Source organism: Papio anubis, chromosome 1 (assembly GCF_008728515.1).
Source record: "Papio anubis isolate 15944 chromosome 1, Panubis1.0, whole genome shotgun sequence".
Taxonomy (NCBI): domain Eukaryota; kingdom Metazoa; phylum Chordata; class Mammalia; order Primates; family Cercopithecidae; genus Papio; species Papio anubis.
In genome coordinates, this window is record NC_044976.1 from 74,214,093 (window position 1) to 74,232,649 (window position 18,557).

General features: G+C 38.7%; 1 protein-coding gene across 1 annotated transcript in view; it reads left to right on the forward strand.

Annotated features, from left to right (window-relative positions):
* The window catches only part of MSH4 (mutS homolog 4), a 121,178-nt gene that overhangs the window by 64,588 nt on the left and 38,033 nt on the right, over nt 1-18,557 (forward strand). The window contains exon 9 of the mRNA XM_017962610.3: nt 6,389-6,463. Within this exon, the coding sequence (XP_017818099.2) occupies nt 6,389-6,463 (75 nt within the window). The remainder of the gene's footprint in view (nt 1-6,388; nt 6,464-18,557) is intronic.

Genomic DNA, 18,557 nt, shown 5'->3' on the forward strand with positions numbered 1-18,557 from the left:
GGGTTGGAACATGCTCCTTTAGCTCGGAGAAGTTTGTTATTACTGACCTTCTGAAGCCTACTTCTGTCAACTTGTCAAACTCATTCTCCATCCAGTTTTGTTCTCTTGCTGGTGAGGAGTTGTGTTCCTTTGGAGGAGAAGAAGTGTTCTGGTTTTTGGAATGTTCAGCCTTTCTGCTCTGGCTTCTCCCCATCTTCATGGTTTTATCTGCCTTTGTTCTTTGGTATTGGTGACCTATGGATGGGGTTTTGGTGTGGATGTCCTTTTTGTTGATTTTGATGCCACACCTTTCTCTTTGTTAGTTTTCTTTCTAACAGACAGGCCCCTCAGCTGCAAGTCTGTTGGAGTTTGCTGGAAGTCTACGCCAGACCCCATTTGCCTGGATATTACTAGTGGAGGCTGCAGAACAACAAATATTGCTGCTTGATCCTTCCTCTGGAAGCTTTGTCCCAGAGGGACACCTGCTTGTATGAGGTGTCTGTTGGCCCCTACTGGGAGGTGTCTCCCAGTTAGGCTACATGGGGATCAGCGACCCACTTGAGGAGGCAGTCTGTCTGTTATTGGAGCTTGAATGCCGTGCTGGGAGAATCACTGTTCTCTTCAGAGCTGTCAGGCAGGGATGTTTAAGTCTGGAGAAGCTGTCTGCTGTCTTTTTTTCAGATATGCCCTGACCCCAGAGGTGGAATCTAGAGAGGCAGTAGGCCTTGCTGAGCTGCAGTGGGCTCCACCCAGCTGGAACTTCCCTGCTGCTTTGTTTACACTGTGAGGGGAGAACCGCCTACTCAAGCCTCAGCAATGGCAGACGACCCTCCGCCTGCCAAGCTCCCATGTCCCAAGTTGATCTCAGACTGCTGCGCTACCAAGGAGCAAGTCTCTGTGGGCTTGGGACCTGCTGAGTCAGGCATGGAAGGGGATCTCCTGGTCTGCCAGTTGTGAAGACCATGGGAAAAGCACAGTATTTGGGCAGGAGTGCTCTTCCAGGTACAGTCACTCACAGCTTCCCTTGGCTAGGAAAGAGAAATCCCCTGACCCCTTGTGCGTCCCAGGTGAGGTGATGCCCCACCCTGTTTTGGCTTGCCCTCCATGGGCTGCACCCACTGTCCAAGCAGTCCCAGTGAGATCTACCAGATACCTCAGTTGGAAATGCAGAAATCACCTGTCTTCTGCATCAATCTCGCTGGAAACTGTAGACCAGAGCTGTTCCTATTTGGCTGTCTTGGAAGTGTGGTCCACTTACCATCCTTTAAACTAAGGAAAACTTTAGTTTTGGGAGAATCGGTCAGAATTGTAAATGTTTTTCTCACCATTGTATTTCTGTCCTTTGTGGAGGCTTTTTGTTAGACTTTACAGATCAGATTTAGTAACCTTTAGGAAAACTTAAGCAATATATTTAACTTTATACATGATTCATGGCTTTCATTATTTCTTATAATGTTTCTCAGTTATCATTTTTTTAACCGTCTGAAAATAGGTTTTAAAGGGCTCTTTTCTTATTTAATATAAGCACAAATCTCTTAATTAAATACAGTATTTACTGAGTTCAGACTTGTGCTGGTTAAACTGAATGATTTGCTAAAACTTGTGAATGAACTAAATGCTTTCAGATAATTTTCAGTAAGAAATTGTTTGCCTAAGATAAGTTCTTATTCTTTCTTTTTAAGAATATTGATTTCTAGAAAATGCATGTTTCTGATCATAAATGTTGACTAAAAATAAAGCTTAAATTTCTTATCTTAACACAATTTTCTTTCTATGCAGTATCTATAACCATAGCACTTAATGTATTGCATTAAGAATATTTGTGTTTCCCACTATAAATGCTTAAAATACTTTCCCCAACATTTGAAAAATTTATATTAAACATATTTTTCTAAGTTTTATCATGAGTTTTTTGCATCATTTTGAGTAACTTTTTTTTTAAGTGATTTCAGACTGCCATATATAGAGTATCTGAAGTATATGACTCCTTTGATTTATTCTGTGATTCATTTTAGTAAGTATTGTTATAAGTGCTAAAATACAGTAAGAATTATAGCTCTGATCCAGAAAAATTTATACTCTGATGTTATATTTGGGTAAAAATAAAATAAGCAATTACAGCATAGTATTATCTAGAACTGCAAGGGATCTGAGATTCTACCCTACTTGCAAACTAACTAGTTGGCCTGCCATAGTTTCTTAGATGCTGACAGAAGGCACAAGATGCTTAAGTCAAAGAGAAATTCAAACATGCTGTTATCACTTCTTAAAAAAATACAAAATGGCTTTTTTTGCTTGTTTTTACTTCCCCCTCTACTTTTCTTCTGTTTCTCTGTAAAGCAATATTTTTTGGAAGGATTATCTATAACTGATATATCTAATTATGCTTATTTTCTCTCCAAACCTATTCCAAACAAATCTTCGCCTCACCAATCCACTGGAAGGATTATCCATAATTGGTGTATCTAATTATGCTCCTTTTCTCAAAGCCACCCATGATTTCCATATTGCTGAATCCAGTGGTTAATGGCAGCACTCATGATGCTTGACCTAGCAGCAAAATTTGACTCAGATGAACACACTCATTTCCCATTTTCTTCTTTTGCCTTCCATAAGAGTACTCTTTTCTTTCTACCTTCCTGTTTATTATTATTTTTAGCTTTTTTTAAAGTAACAAGAAATAATATATAGTACAGAAAACTGTACAAAATAAAAATGTAGTGCTACATTGATTTATCACGAAGTGAACATTCATGTAACAACCACTCACGTAAAGAAATAGTTATCACCAATACCTCAAAAATTCCCCTTCTTCTCCTTGCCATCTGTTATTTTCTACCTGTCTCCAAAAGGAAACCACTTTTAGTAATCATTTCCTTTGCTTTATAATTTAGTTTGACCTGATCTATTAAAAACTTTATATATAAAGGAATTATTCAATGCGTATTTTTTATGCCTGACTTCTTTGAGTCAACATTATATTTGTGAGATTTAACCATGTTGTTTCAGGTAGCTTTAGGTCATTTATTTTCACTGCTATATGATATTCCACTGTATATGAATATGCCATTATTTATCCATCTCATTATCCATTTATCCATTTATTATTCATTTATCCATTTCAACTCAACTTTTGAGTTGCTGACAGCTTTGCAATAAAAAATAATACTGCTAAGCAACCTTGTACCCATCTCTTAATGTAATTGTACATATGTTTTTATTTGGTATATAGTTAGGAGTGGAATTTCTGACTCATGGCGTATGGATATATTCAACTTTGGTAGATAATGTCAAAATGTTTTTCAAAATGATTTATCAATTTATCCTCCCATCAGTGTATGAGAACTCCAATTTGTCTTCCCCAAACCAGATATTACTGGTTTTAAAATTTTAGCCATAGCGTTTTGATAAACAGTGGTTTTAATTTGCATTTTCCTATTAATAAGGTTGAGCATCCTTTCACATGTATATTGATCATTTGAATATCTTCTTTTGTCAAAATATTGCTCGGGATTCTTACTCATTTTTCTATTGGGTGTATCTGCTTTTGTGATTTGTGGAGCTTCTTTTCACATATTAGATATAAGCCCTTTTTTGGTTATATGTGTTGCAAATATTTCTTCCCACTTTGTAGTTTAATTTGCACTGAGTATTGTGGGATAGATGCTGTTGCTATGCTACCCACGTTGCCTTGGTATTCACTTTTGTGCAGGAAGACTTCTTGCTTGAAGCAGCTGAGACTTTGCTTTCGGAAGACATTCTCTGGCCATAAGAGAGGCTGGAGAGTATTAGGGAATTGATGCCCTGGCAGCAGCTCTTAACCAACACTGAATAGGAGTTGATGAATAAATACCCCATTTTCCTTACCTCTGGAGATAGCTTCTGAAACTTACTCTATGCCATCTCTCAGATGTCTCCATTACATCTGAGAGATGGAGACAAATTGGTAACTTGATCATTAATGTCTCCTGTACTGGTATTGTTTCCTTCTCTGTCTTACTTCCCCACCCCCTTGCCTGTTTTTGCTGGAATTACTTTTTAAAATAAATTATTTGCTCTCAAATTCTAGTTTCTCAGAGTTGACTTTTGGAGAACCTAACTTGACTTAGTAATATCTTTTGATAAATAGAAATTTGTAATTTAAATGGATCTAGTTTATCAATTTTTTTCCCTTCATAGTTAGTGTTTGCTATGTCCTGCATAAGAAGTCTTTATCTACTCTAATATCTTGATTGTACCCATGGAATTTTGATCTATGAAGGTGATTGAATGATAACATGGAGATACTAATGCCATTGTTTATTACTTAAAGTTCCCAAGAGGAGAGGGCATGTCAGGCAGGACCACCTGGGGATGTACTAGGGTTGATCGAGAGGCAGAAGGAGCAAGGAGAAACATGGGCAAAACCCCTTATTACTACAGTACCAGGAAGTTGCTAGGTAGGGAAGTCGCCTATTGGTCAGGAAGTAAAACACAGATATTGAAGTTTGTGATTGGGGGTTTCGTAATATGATTTTCACATGCCTGCAAAAGCCAGACTGCAAGGGAGATGTAAACAACTTTAGCTATTAGTTTCATCATGTGATTAATGGATGCCAAATCATCAATTACAAAATCTATAAAAGTTAATTAGAACACACAAGGCCATGAAGATATTCTTCTTTATTAATTCCACATATTTTATTGTTTTACCTTTTATGCTTAGTTCTACAATCCTTATGGAATTAATTTTTGTGTGTAGGTTGAGGGAAGGGCCATGTTTCCTTTTTTCCCATATGAATTCATAATTCTACTGGTACTGTTTATGGAAAAGACTCTCCTTTCCCCACTGTTCTGCAGTCAACCTTTGCCATAAATCGAGTGCCCATATATATGCTTAGCTCTGTTTCTAGACTCTTTATTCTGTTCCATTGGACTCTCTGTTTTTATGTCAATACCATCATTTCTTAATTACTGTAATTTTATTAGAAGTTGACATTCATTACAGTTAGTCTTTCCACCTTGTTCTTCTTCAATAGTGTGTTAGCTATTTTTGGAATTATCCCCCCGCCCTTTTTTGAGACAGGGTTTCACTTCGTCACCCAGGCTGGAGTGCAGTGGTGTGATCACTGCTTACTGCAGGCTCAACCTCCTGGGCTCAGGTGGTCCTCCCACCTCACCCTTTGTATAGCTGGACCACAGGCATGTGCCACCACACCCAGCTAATTTCTAATTTTTTTTTTTTTTTTGTAGAGGCAGAGTTTTGCCATGTTGCAGAGGCTGGTCTCAAACTCTTGAGCTCAAGTGATCCTCCTACCTCAGACTCCCAAAATGCTGGGATTACAGACATGAGCCATTACTCCTAGCATGAATTATTCTCCTTTAGCGATAGTGATGATAGTTGTTTTCTGTTTAGTGAATTTTATTTATTTTTAACCTTCCAGTTAGTTTCAGAGATCCATTGTAAGAGAACATGACATAACCCATTTGGGGCTAGCAACATTTATTATGGCATTTTTTCTAAATTGATACATATGGTTACAGAACAGTCCCGGTATTGTACAGTGGGGCTATAAACCAGGATACTTCAAAAAGAAACATCTGGCTAGGCGTGGTGGCTCATGCTTGTAATCTCAGAACTTTGGGAGGCCAAGATGGGTGGATCACCTGAGGTCAGGAGTTTGAGACCAGCCTAGCCAACATGGTGAAACCCTGTCTCTATTAAAAAAGAAAAAAAAAGAAACATCTTCATATCAAGTACATTATGTCATAATTGTAGTATCCTAAAACTCTACTTCATCTGTCAGTATTAGTAAATTAGTCCAGACACAGGATCATTCCTCATTCCTCCAGGTTGGGTAACACTGCTCAACTCTAGAGTGCAATTTAATTTATATAAAATTTATTAATAAAATTTGGAATGTCGATGTAGCTTTATTTTGGCAAACTATAATTCCTAGCAGATTTATGAAAATAGTTTTACTTGAATAAACAGGAACCAATGAGGGAAATCCATGTTGTTCTATAACTATCTGCGAGGTTTGGATTCACCCTTTTAAAATATCATCTATCTACAAATACTCTTTGTGCCTTTTTCAGTTAATATTACTCTCTTGGTGCTGCTCAGGATTGGACTGCATCTCCTTTTGCTATTCAGTTTAAATTGAACCCAAGAGATTGAAATAGAAATGAAAATTGGATACAATGAGATGAACTCTCCTCATTTTCAGACTTTTGGGAAAATAGTGCACTAGGTTAATTATGGTGGGTCAATAATTTTTTATCATTCTTTAGGCTTGCATTGTGGCTAGGCTGATATATAAAAATATATGGAATATGCGAAGAGTAAGAATGTTCAAGAGGAAAACCCATTATTCTATTAAATACTTACTTATGGTGTCCATCCAAATTTGGGTTTTTATCTTAACAGGTCAATGCTGCTGAATCAAAGATAACAAATTTAATATACTTGAAACATACCTTGGAACTTGTGGATCCTTTAAAGGTAATTTATAGGTGTGTGTATCATACAAAACATGTCCAGCATTATTTTTTAACTTTTTGTTCAGAAAAAATTTCAAACTCAGGGAAAATTGCAAGAATAACATGGCGAATTCCCCATACTTTTTATCCTTGTACATACTTTACACACACATACACATTATTAGCCTTATTACACTTACTGAACCATTTGAGAATAAATTGCAGTACCTAAGTACTAAAGTAGTAAGTACTTAGGAGACTAAAGTCTCCTAAAAAAAGATGTTCTCTTATATAATCATAATATTATTATCAAATTCAGAATAATTAATATGATGTAATACTATTTTATAATATGTATCCTGTACTCAAATTTTTAAAATTGTTCTAATAATGTTCTTTATAGCATTTTTTCCTGATATAGGGTCCAATTCAGGATCATATCTTATATTTAATGCCATGTTTTTTAAAACTCCTTTGAAGTGGAAAACTTTCTCAACCTTTGTTCATGATACTGACATTTTGAAGCATAAGGGTCAATTTTTTAAGTAGAATTTCATTTCCTCAATTTATGTGATTGCTTTCTCCTGATTAAATTCATCTATACATATTTGGAGTTAATACCCTATGATGTATCCTTTTTAGTACATCACATCAAGAGGCACATCAAGAGGATATCACCAATATCTTGGTGATATTAACTGATCAATTTCTTTACCATAAATTCAGATTTTCTTTTGTGATTAATAAGTTATTAATCTATGGAGAGTTATATTGAGAATGTGTAAATAACCCCATCCTCATCAAACTTCCACTAATTGATTATAGAATAAATTGATGACTCTTACCTGAAGTAATTATTACTCTGATGGTTACAAGATGATTATTTTCTCATTAACTTTTAAATACTACACTGTGTAAAACTTGTTTTTGTTAAAGTGATAAAGGGAACTGATTTTGAAAGAGAAATAATGAAAAATATGGAATAATTTTATTATAGAAATTATTCTAATAAATATTAACATGGTTTGGCTGTGTCTCCACCCAAATCTCACCTTAAATTGTAAGAATCCCCACATTTCAAGGTCAGGGCCTAGTGGAGATGATTGAATCGTGGGAGTGGTTTCTCCCATACTGTTCTTTTTTTTTTTTTTTTTTTTTTTTTTTTTTTTTTTTTTTTTTAAATTTATTTATTATTATTATACTTTAAGTTGTAGGGTACATGTGCATAACGTGCAGGTTTGTTACATATGTATACTTGTGCCATGTTGGTGTGCTGCACCCATCAACTCGTCATTTACATCAGGTATAACTCCCAATGCAATCCCTCCCCCCTCCCCCCTCCCCATGATAGGCCCCAGTGTGTGATGTTCCCCTTCCTGAGTCCAAGTGATCTCATTGTTCAGTTCCCACCTATGAGTGAGAACATGCGGTGTTTGGTTTTCAGTTCTTGTGATAGTTTGCTAAGAATGATGGTTTCCAGCTGCATCCATGTCCCTACAAAGGACACAAACTCATCCTTTTTTATGGCTGCATAGTATTCCATGGTGTATATGTGCCACATTTTCTTAATCCAATCTGTCACTGATGGACATTTGGGTTGATTCCAAGTCTTTGCTATTGTGAATAGTGCTGCAATAAACATACGTGTGCATGTGTCTTTATAGCAGCATAATTTATAATCCTTTGGGTATATCCCCAGTAATGGGATGGCTGGGTCATATGGTACATCTAGTTCTAGATCCTTGAGGAATCGCCATACTGTTTTCCATAATGGTTGAACTAGTTTACAATCCCACCAACAGTGTAAAAGTGTTCCTATTTCTCCACATCCTCTCCAGCACCTGTTGTTTCCTGACTTTTTAATGATCGCCATTCTAACTGGTGTGAGATGGTATCTCATTGTGGTTTTGATTTGCATTTCTCTGATGGCCAGTGATGATGAGCATTTTTTCATATGTCTGTTGGCTGTATGAATGTCCTCTTTTGAGAAATGTCTGTTCATATCCTTTGCCCACTTTTTGATGGGGTTGTTTGTTTTTTTCTTGTAAATTTGTTGGAGTTCTTTGTAGGTTCTGGATATTAGCCCTTTGTCAGATGAGTAGATTGCAAAAATTTTCTCCCATTCTGTAGGTTGCCTGTTCACTCTGATGGTAGTTTCTTTTGCTGTGCAGAAGCTCTTTAGTTTAATTAGATCCCATTTGTCAATTTTAGCTTTTGCTGCCGTTGCTTTTGGTGTTTTAGACATGAAGTCTTTGCCCATGCCTATGTCCTGAATGGTACTACCTAGGTTTTCCTCTAGGATTTTTATGGTATTAGGTCTAACATTTAAGTCTCTAATCCATCTTGAATTAATTTTCGTATAAGGAGTAAGGAAAGGATCCAGTTTCAGCTTTCTACTTATGGCTAGCCAATTTTCCCAGCACCATTTATTAAATAGGGAATCCTTTCCCCATTTCTTGTTTCTCTCAGGTTTGTCAAAGATCAGATGGCTGTAGATGTGTGGTATTATTTCTGAGGACTCTGTTCTGTTCCATTGGTCTATATCTCTGTTTTGGTACCAGTACCATGCTGTTTTGGTTACTGTAGCCTTGTAGTATAGTTTGAAGTCAGGTAGCGTGATGCCTCCAGCTTTGTTCTTTTGACTTAGGATTGTCTTGGAGATGCGGGCTCTTTTTTGGTTCCATATGAACTTTAGAGCAGTTTTTTCCAATTCTGTGAAGAAAGTCATTGGTAGCTTGATGGGGATGGCATTGAATCTATAAATTACCTTGGGCAATATGGCCATTTTCACAATATTGATTCTTCCTATCCATGAGCATGGTATGTTCTTCCATTTGTTTGTGTCCTCTTTTATTTCACTGAGCAGTGGTTTGTAGTTCTCCTTGAAGAGGTCCTTTACATCCCTTGTAAGTTGGATTCCTAGGTATTTGATTCTCTTTGAAGCAATTGTGAATGGAAGTTCATTCATGATTTGGCTCTGTGTTTGTCTGTTATTGGTGTATAAGAATGCTTGTGATTTTTGCACATTAATTTTGTATCCTGAGACTTTGCTGAAGTTGCTTATCAGCTTAAGGAGATTTTGGGCTGAGACAATGGGGTTTTCTAAATATACAATCATGTCATCTGCAAACAGGGACAATTTGACTTCTTCTTTTCCTAACTGAATACCCTTGATTTCTTTCTCTTGCCTGATTGCCCTAGCCAGAACTTCCAACACTATGTTGAATAGGAGTGGTGAGAGAGGGCATCCCTGTCTTGTGCCAGTTTTCAAAGGGAATTTTTCCAGTTTTTGCCCATTCAGTATGATGTTGGCTGTGGGTTTGTCATAAATAGCTCTTATTATTTTGAGGTACGGTCCATCAATACCGAATTTATTGAGCGTTTTTAGCATGAAGGGCTGTTGAATTTTGTCAAAAGCCTTTTCTGCATCTATTGAGATAATCATGTGGTTCTTGTCTTTGGTTCTGTTTATATGCTGGATTATGTTTATTGATTTGCGAATGTTGAACCAGCCTTGCATCCCAGGGATGAAGCCCACTTGATCATGGTGGATAAGCTTTTTGATGTGTTGTTGAATCCGGTTTGCCAGTATTTTATTGAGGATTTTTGCATCGATGTTCATCAGGGATATTGGTCTAAAATTCTCTTTTTTTGTTGTGTCTCTGCCAGGCTTTGGTATCAGGATGATGTTGGCCTCATAAAATGAGTTAGGGAGGATTCCCTCTTTTTCTATTGATTGGAATAGTTTCAGAAGGAATGGTACCAACTCCTCCTTGTACCTCTGGTAGAATTCAGCTGTGAATCCATCTGGTCCTGGACTTTTTTTGGTTGGTAGGCTATTAATTATTGCCTCAATTTCAGAGCCTGCTATTGGTCTATTCAGGGATTCAACTTCTTCCTGGTTTAGTCTTGGAAGAGTGTAAGTGTCCAGGAAATTATCCATTTCTTCTAGATTTTCCAGTTTATTTGCATAGAGGTGTTTATAGTATTCTCTGATGGTAGTTTGTATTTCTGTGGGGTTGGTGGTGATATCCCCTTTATCATTTTTAATTGCATTGATTTGATTCTTCTCTCTTTTCTTCTTTATTAGTCTTGCTAGTGGTCTGTCAATTTTGTTGATCTTTTCAAAAAACCAACTCCTGGATTCATTGATTTTTTGGAGGGTTTTTTGTGTCTCTATCTCCTTCAGTTCTGCTCTGATCTTAGTTATTTCTTGCCTTCTGCTAGCTTTGGAATGTGTTTGCTCTTGCTTCTCTAGTTCTTTTAATTGCGATGTTAGAGTGTCAATTTTTGATCTTTCCTGCTTTCTCTTGTGGGCATTTAGTGCTATAAATTTCCCTCTACACACTGCTTTAAATGTGTCCCAGAGATTCTGGTATGTTGTATCTTTGTTCTCATTGGTTTCAAAGAACATCTTTATTTCTGCCTTCATTTCGTTATGTACCCAGTAGTCATTCAGGAGCAGGTTGTTCAGTTTCCATGTAGTTGAGCGGTTTTGATTGAGTTTCTTAGTCCTGAGTTCTAGTTTGATTGCACTGTGGTCTGAGAGACAGTTTGTTATAATTTCTGTTCTTGTACATTTGCTGAGGAGTGCTTTACTTCCAATTATGTGGTCAATTTTGGAATAAGTGCGATGTAGTGCTGAGAAGAATGTATATTCTGTTGATTTGGGGTGGAGAGTTCTATAGATGTCTATTAGGTCTGCTTGCTGCAGAGATGAGTTCAATTCCTGGATATCCTTGTTAACTTTCTGTCTCGTTGATCTGTCTAATGTTGACAGTGGAGTGTTGAAGTCTCCCATTATTATTGTATGGGAGTCTAAGTCTCTTTGTAAGTCTCTAAGGACTTGCTTTATGAATCTGGGTGCTCCTGTATTGGGTGCATATATATTTAGGATAGTTAGCTCTTCCTGTTGAATTGATCCCTTGACCATTATGTAATGGCCTTCTTTGTCTCTTTTGATCTTTGATGGTTTAAAGTCTGTTTTATCAGAGACTAGGATTGCAACCCCTGCTTTTTTTTGTTCTCCATTTGCTTGGTAAATCTTCCTCCATCCCTTTATTTTGAGCCTATGTATGTCTCTGCGTGTGAGATGGGTCTCCTGAATACAGCAGACTGATGGGTCTTGACTCTTTATCCAGTTTGCCAGTCTGTGTCTTTTAATTGGAGCATTTAGTCCATTTACATTTAAGGTTAATATTGTTATGTGTGAACTTGATCCTGCCATTATGATATTAACTGGTTATTTTGCTCGTTAGTTGATGCAGTTTCTTCCTAGCCTCGATGGTCTTTACATTTTGGCATGTTTTTGCCATGGCTGATACCGGTTGTTCCTTTCCATGTTTAGTGCTTCCTTCAGGGTCTCTTGTAAGGCAGGTCTAGTGGTGACAAAATCTCTAAGCATTTGCTTATCTGTAAAGGATTTTATTTCTCCTTCACTTATGAAACTTAGTTTGGCTGGATATGAAATTCTGGGTTTAAAATTCTTTTCTTTAAGAATGTTGAATATTGGCCCCCACTCTCTTCTGGCTTGTAGAGTTTCTGCCGAGAGATCTGCTGTGAGTCTGATGGGCTTCCCTTTGTGAGTAACCCGACCTTTCTCTCTGGCTGCCCTTAAGATTTTTTCCTTCATTTCAACTTTGGTGAATCTGGCAATTATGTGTCTTGGAGTTGCTCTTCTCAAGGAGTATCTTTGTGGCGTTCTCTGTATTTCCTGGATTTGAATGTTGGCCTGCCCTACTAGGTTGGGGAAATTCTCCTGGATGATATCCTGAAGAGTGTTTTCCAACTTGGTTCCATTTTCCCCCTCACTTTCAGGCACCCCAATCAGACGTAGATTTGGTCTTTTTACATAATCCCATACTTCTTGCAGGCTTTGTTCATTTCTTTTTCTTCTTTTTTCTTTTGGTTTCTCTTCTCGCTTCATTTCATTCATTTGATCCTCAATCGCTGATACTCTTTCTTCCAGTTGATCGAGTCGGTTACTGAAGCTTGTGCATTTGTCACGTATTTCTCGTGTCATGCTTTTCATCTCTTTCATTTCGTTTATGACCTTCTCTGCATTAATTAGTCTAGCCGTCAATTCTTCCACTTTTTTTTCAAGATTTTTAGTTTCTTTGCGCTGGGTACGTAATTCCTCCTTTAGCTCTAAGAAATTTGATGGACTGAAGCCTTCTTCTCTCATCTCGTCAAAGTCATTTTCCGTCCAGCTTTGATCCGTTGCTGGCGATGAGCTGCGCTCCTTTGCCGGGGGAGATGTGCTCTTATTTTTTGAATTTCCAGCTTTTCTGCCCTGCTTTTTCCCCATCTTTGTGGTTTTATCTGCCTCTGGTCTTTGATGATGGTGATGTACTGATGGGGTTTTGGTGTAGGTGTCCTTCCTGTTTGATAGTTTTCCTTCTAACAGTCAGGACCCTCAGCTGTAGGTCTGTTGGAGATTGCTTGAGGTCCACTCCAGACCCTGTTTGCCTGGGTATCAGCAGCAGAGGCTGCAGAAGATAGAATATTTCTGAACAGCGAGTGTACCTGTCTGATTCTTGCTTTGGAAGCTTCCTCTCAGGGGTGTACTCCACCCTGTGAGGTGTGGGGTGTCAGACTGCCCCTAGTGGGGGATGTCTCCCAGTTAGGCTACTCAGGGGTCAGGGACCCACTTGAGCAGGGAGTCTGTCCCTTCTCAGATCTCAACCTCCGTGTTGGGAGATCCACTGCTCTCTTCAAAGCTGTCAGACAGAGTCGTTTGCGTCTGCAGAGGCTTCTGCTGCGTTTATTTTTTACTGTGCCCTGTCCCCAGAGGTGGAGTCTACAGAGACAGGCAGGTTTCCTTGAGCTGCTGTGAGCTCCACCCAGTTCGAGCTTCCCAGCAGCTTTGTTTACCTACTTAAGCCTCAGCAATGGCGGGCGCCCCTCCCCCAGCCTGGCTGCTGCCTTGCCGGTAGATCACAGACTGCTGTGATAGCAATGAGGGAGGCTCCGTGGGCGTGGGACCCTCCCGGCCAGGTGTGGGATATGATCTCCTGGTGTGCCTGTTTGCTCAAAGCGCAGTATTGGGGTGGGAGTTACCCGATTATCCAGGTGTTGTGTGTCTCAGTTCCCCTGGTTAGGAAAAGGGATTCCCTTCCCCCTTGTGCTTCCCAGGTGAGGCGATGCCTCGCCCTGCTTCAGCTCTCGCTGGTCGGGCTGCAGCAGCTGACCAGCACTGATCGTCCGGCACTCCCCAGTGAGATGAACCCAGTACCTCAGTTGAAAATGCCGAAATCACCGGTCTTCTGTGTCGCTCGCGCTGGGAGTTGGAGACTGGAGCTGTTCCTATTCGGCCATCTTGCTCCGCCCCCCATACTGTTCTTTTGGTAGTGAATAAGTCTCACAAGTTCTGATGATTTTATAAAGCAGAGTTGTCCTGCACATGTTCTTCTTGCCTACTGCCATGTAAGATGTTACTTTGCTCCTCATTTGCTTTCTGCCATGATTGTGAGGCCTCCCCAGCTATGTGGAACTGTGAGTCAATTAAACCTTTTTCCTTTATAAATTACCCAGTAATGTGTATGTCTTTATTAGCAGCTGAGAACAGACTGATATAGTAAATTTTACCAGTAGAGTGGGGTGCTGCTGTAAAGGTACCTGAAAATATGGAAGTAACTTTGGAATTGGGTAACAGGCAGAGACTGGAACAGTTTGGAGGGCTCAGAAGACAGAAAGTTGTAGGAAAGTTTGAAACTTCCTAGAGACTTGTTGAATGGCTTTGACCAAAATGCTGATAGTGAGAGGGACAACAAGGTCCAGGCTGAGGTGGTCTCAGATGGAGATGAGGAACTTTTTGGGAACTGGAATAAAGGTCACTCTTGCTATGCAAAGAGACTGGCAGCATTTTCCCCTGCCCTGGAGATCTGTGGAACTTTGAACTTGAGAGAGAGGGTATCTGGGGAGAAGAAATTCCTAGGCAGTGAAGCATTCAAGAGGAAGCAGAGCTTAAAAGTTTGGAAAATTTGCAGCCTGAGGATACAATAGAAAAGAAAATCCCATTTTCTGGGGAGAAGTTCAAACCAGCTGAAGAAATTCGCATAAGTAACAAGGAGGCAAAAGTTAATAATCACCAAGACAATGGGGAAAATGTCTCCAGGTCATATCAGAGACCTTTGTGGCAGCCCCTTCCATTACAGGTCCAGAGGCCTAGGAAGAAAAAATGGTTTTCTGGGCCCCCTTGCTCTGTGCAGCCTAGGGACTTGGTGCTCTGCATCCCAGTTGCTCCAGCTATGGCTAAAAGTGGCCAACATACAGCTTGGGCTATGGCTTCAGAGAATGCAAGCCTCAAGCCTTGGCAGCTTCCATGTGGTGTTGAGCCTGCAGGTATACAGAAGTCAAGAATTGAGGTTTAGGAACCTCCACCTAGATTTCAGAGGATGTATGGAAACGCCTGGATGTCCAGGCAGAAGTTTGCTTCAGAGACGGGACCCTCATGGAGAGCTTCTTTCAGGAGAGCACAGAAGGAAAATGTGGGGCAAAAGCCCCCATACAGAGTCCCTACTTGGGCATTGCCTAGTGGATCTGTGAGAAGAGGGCCACTATCCTCCAGACTCCAGAATGGTAGATCCACTGACAGATTGTACCATGTCTGTGGCACCTGGAAAAGCCACAGACACTCAACACCAGCCTTAAAAGCAACTGTAGGGTTCACGGGGCTGTACCCTGCAAAGGCACAAGGGTGGAGCTGCTCAAGGCTGTGGGAGCCCACTTCTCGCATCAGTGTGACTTGTATGTGAGACATGGAGTCAAAGGAGATCATTTTGGAGCTTTAAGGTTTGACTGTCCCACTGGATTTTGGACTTACATGGGGCCTGTAGCCCCTTCATTTTGGCCATTTTCTCCTATTTGAAATGGGTGTATTTACCCAATGCCTGTACCCCAGTTGTATCTAGAAAGTAACTAACTTGCTTTTCAGTTTTACAGGCTCATAGGCGGAAGGGACTTGCCTTGTCTCAGATGAGACTTTGGACTGTGGACTTTTGAGTTAATGCCGAAATGAGTTAAGACTTTGGGAGACTCTTTGGAAGGAATGATTGGTTTTGAAATGTGAAGACATGAGATTTGGTAGGGGCCAGGGGCAGAATAATATGATTTGGCTGTGTCCCCACCCAAATTTCGCCTTGAGTTATAATAATCCCCACATGTCAAGGACAGGGCCGGGTGGAGATCATTGAATCATAGGTCAGTTTCCCCCACCCTTTTCTCCTGGTAGTGAATAAGTCTCACATGATCTGATGGTTGTTTAAATGGGGAGTTCCCCTGCACATGTTCTTCTTGCCTGCTGCCATGTAAGACATGACTTTGCTCCACATTCACCTTCTGCCATGACTGTAAGGCCTCCCCAGTCATGTGGTATTGTGAGTCAATTAAACCTTTTTCCTTTATAAATTACCCAGTCTTGGGTATGTCTTTCTTAGCAGCATAAGAATGGACTAATACAAATATATATAGTTAAAGTAATGTGGCAAAAGACTTCAAAAATGTTATCACCTTTCCTGTAATGAAATAAATGGAATAAATCACCAGAAAAATATTGAGAGATTTCATGAAACACAAATTTTAAACTTTGGTATGTCAAAAGCAAAGTAAAAGGCAAAGATAGGAAAAATTTATAACAAATGACAGTGTATTAGTTTGTTTTCATACTGCTATAAAGAACTACCCAAGACTGGGTGATTCATAAAGGAAAGAGATTTAATTTACTCACAGTTCAGTATGGCTGGGTAAGCTTCAGGAAAGGTACAATCATGGCAAAAGGAGAAGGGGAAACAAGGAAACTTTGTTACAAGGCAGCAGGAAAGAGAGGGAATGCAGGAGGAACTACCATACACTTATAAAACCATCAGATCTTGTGAGAACTCACTCACCATCATGAGAATAGCATGAGGGAAACTGCCCACATGATTCAATTACCTCCATCTGGTCTCTCCCTGGAAAAGCAGGGATTGTGGGAATTATAGGGATTATAATTTATGATGAGATTTGGGTGGGGAGACAAAGCCTAACCATATCAGACAGACAAAATACTAATTTCTGTCATCATAAAACTCATGTAATTTCATAAGAAAATATTGAAAAGCCAATGGAAATATGGAAAATGACCCGAAGAAGGAAATCAAGGTGATTAATAAATAGTACCAAAAATATTAACCTCATTATTAATTGAAGCAATACCAATTAAAACCATAGTTCTTATCTGTCAAAGAAGCAGACATTTTCGTTTATCTTAATGGATGTAACTCATTTCTAATTAGAAATCTATGAGATAGACAACTTATTAAATAGCTGATAAAAATACAAATTTCACGTACTTTACAGGAAATTGTACTGGAAATGTTTATGACATATATCTTTGATCCCGTAGTACTACTTCTAGAGATTTGTCTGAAAGAACTTTTCAGAAATGTTGGCCAGTATTTATGTCCAACAATGGTATTGTTTATTTATAATTGTTACAGTATTATTTATTTATGTCAGTGAGAAATTGTAAGTAGAGTAGAACTGCAATAATTACAGGAAGAGACTATTTTCTTTCCATAGACTGGAATATTATGAATTATTAAACATTTTTGCCTTGAAAAGTTTTTTATATGTATGATATAGTGTAAGTTGAGCATTCCTAACCGAAAAGTTAAAAATTTTAAATGCTCCAGATTCAGAAACATTTTGAGTACCAATGTGATGTCACAAGTGGAAAATTTTACATCTTGATCTTACATAATGGGTTGCAGGCAAAATGCAAGTACTCAACACAGTTTATTCAGCATCCTCAAGGGAAAAAAGACCCTCCCAGCTCCCTTCATCTGTAATATATCTTTTCTGTGCACTCCCAGATTATTCTCTGCAAACATGCCCACAAAGGGTAATACAATGACACAGTGGCAGGTCAGATGTGCCAATGGCAAGTTTCCATGATGTCCCACATAGGGCCAAGACTGATGTGCATTACTGTTTTTTGCTTATTGCCTGCTTGGTCTAGTGGTTAAGATAAAAAAACAAAAAACAAAACAAAGAAAATGTCATAAAGGCCTGCAGTAACAGTGATAAGAAAAAGAGGAATCACTTAAACGTTTATATATAACACAGAAAGTCAAGCTGTTGGAGAAACTGGATAATGGTATAAGTGTGAAAGGTCTTAAAGAAGTGTATGCTGTTAGAATGACTGCCAGATATGACCTAAAGAAACAAACGGATAAACTGTTTGAGTTCTATGCTGAAAGTGATGAATTGAAGCTAATGAAAAATAGAAAAACACTGCATAACATTTAAAAAAAAAAAAAGAAAGAAAGAATGGGTCCATCTGCTTTGCAGTGAACACATGTCACTTAATGGTATACTGATCAGGAAACAAGTGAAGATATATCACAGTGAAATGAAAATTGAAAGGAACTGTCAATATTTAACAGGCTGGTTGCAGAAATTTAAGAAGAAAATGACATTAAATTTTTTAAGATTTATAGTAATTGAGCATCTGCTGATCATGAAGCATTGGAGAAATTCATTGATGAGTTTGCCAAGGTCATTGCTGATGAAAATCTGATGCCAGAACAAATCGATAATGCTGATTAAACATTATTGTTTTGGCATTATTGCCTCAGAAAGACACTGACTGCAGGTGATGAAGCAGCCCCTGTGGGAATTAAGGATGCCAAGGACAGAAAACAACTATGCTGGGCTGTGCTAGTGCAGCAGGCGCATGTAAGTGTAAATGTGCTGTCATAGGTAAAACCTTATGTCCTCAGTTTTCAAGGAGTGAATTTCTTACCAGTTCATTATTATGCTAACAAAGAGGCCTGAATCACCAGGGACATTTTTTTTTTTTTCCAATTGGTCTCACAAACATTTTACATCAGCAGCTCGTGCTCACTGCAGAGAATCCGGATTGGATGATGATTGAAATATCCTGTTACTCCTTGACAACTCTTCTGTTAATCCTCCAGCTGCAATTTTCGTCAAAAATAATGTTTATGCCATATAATTTCCCCTAAATGTGACTTCATTAATTCAGCCATGTGACTGCGATGAGAGTATCCTTAGATCAATGAAGAGTAAATATAAAAACACTTTTTAAAATATTTTTAATTTTCATTTTAGTT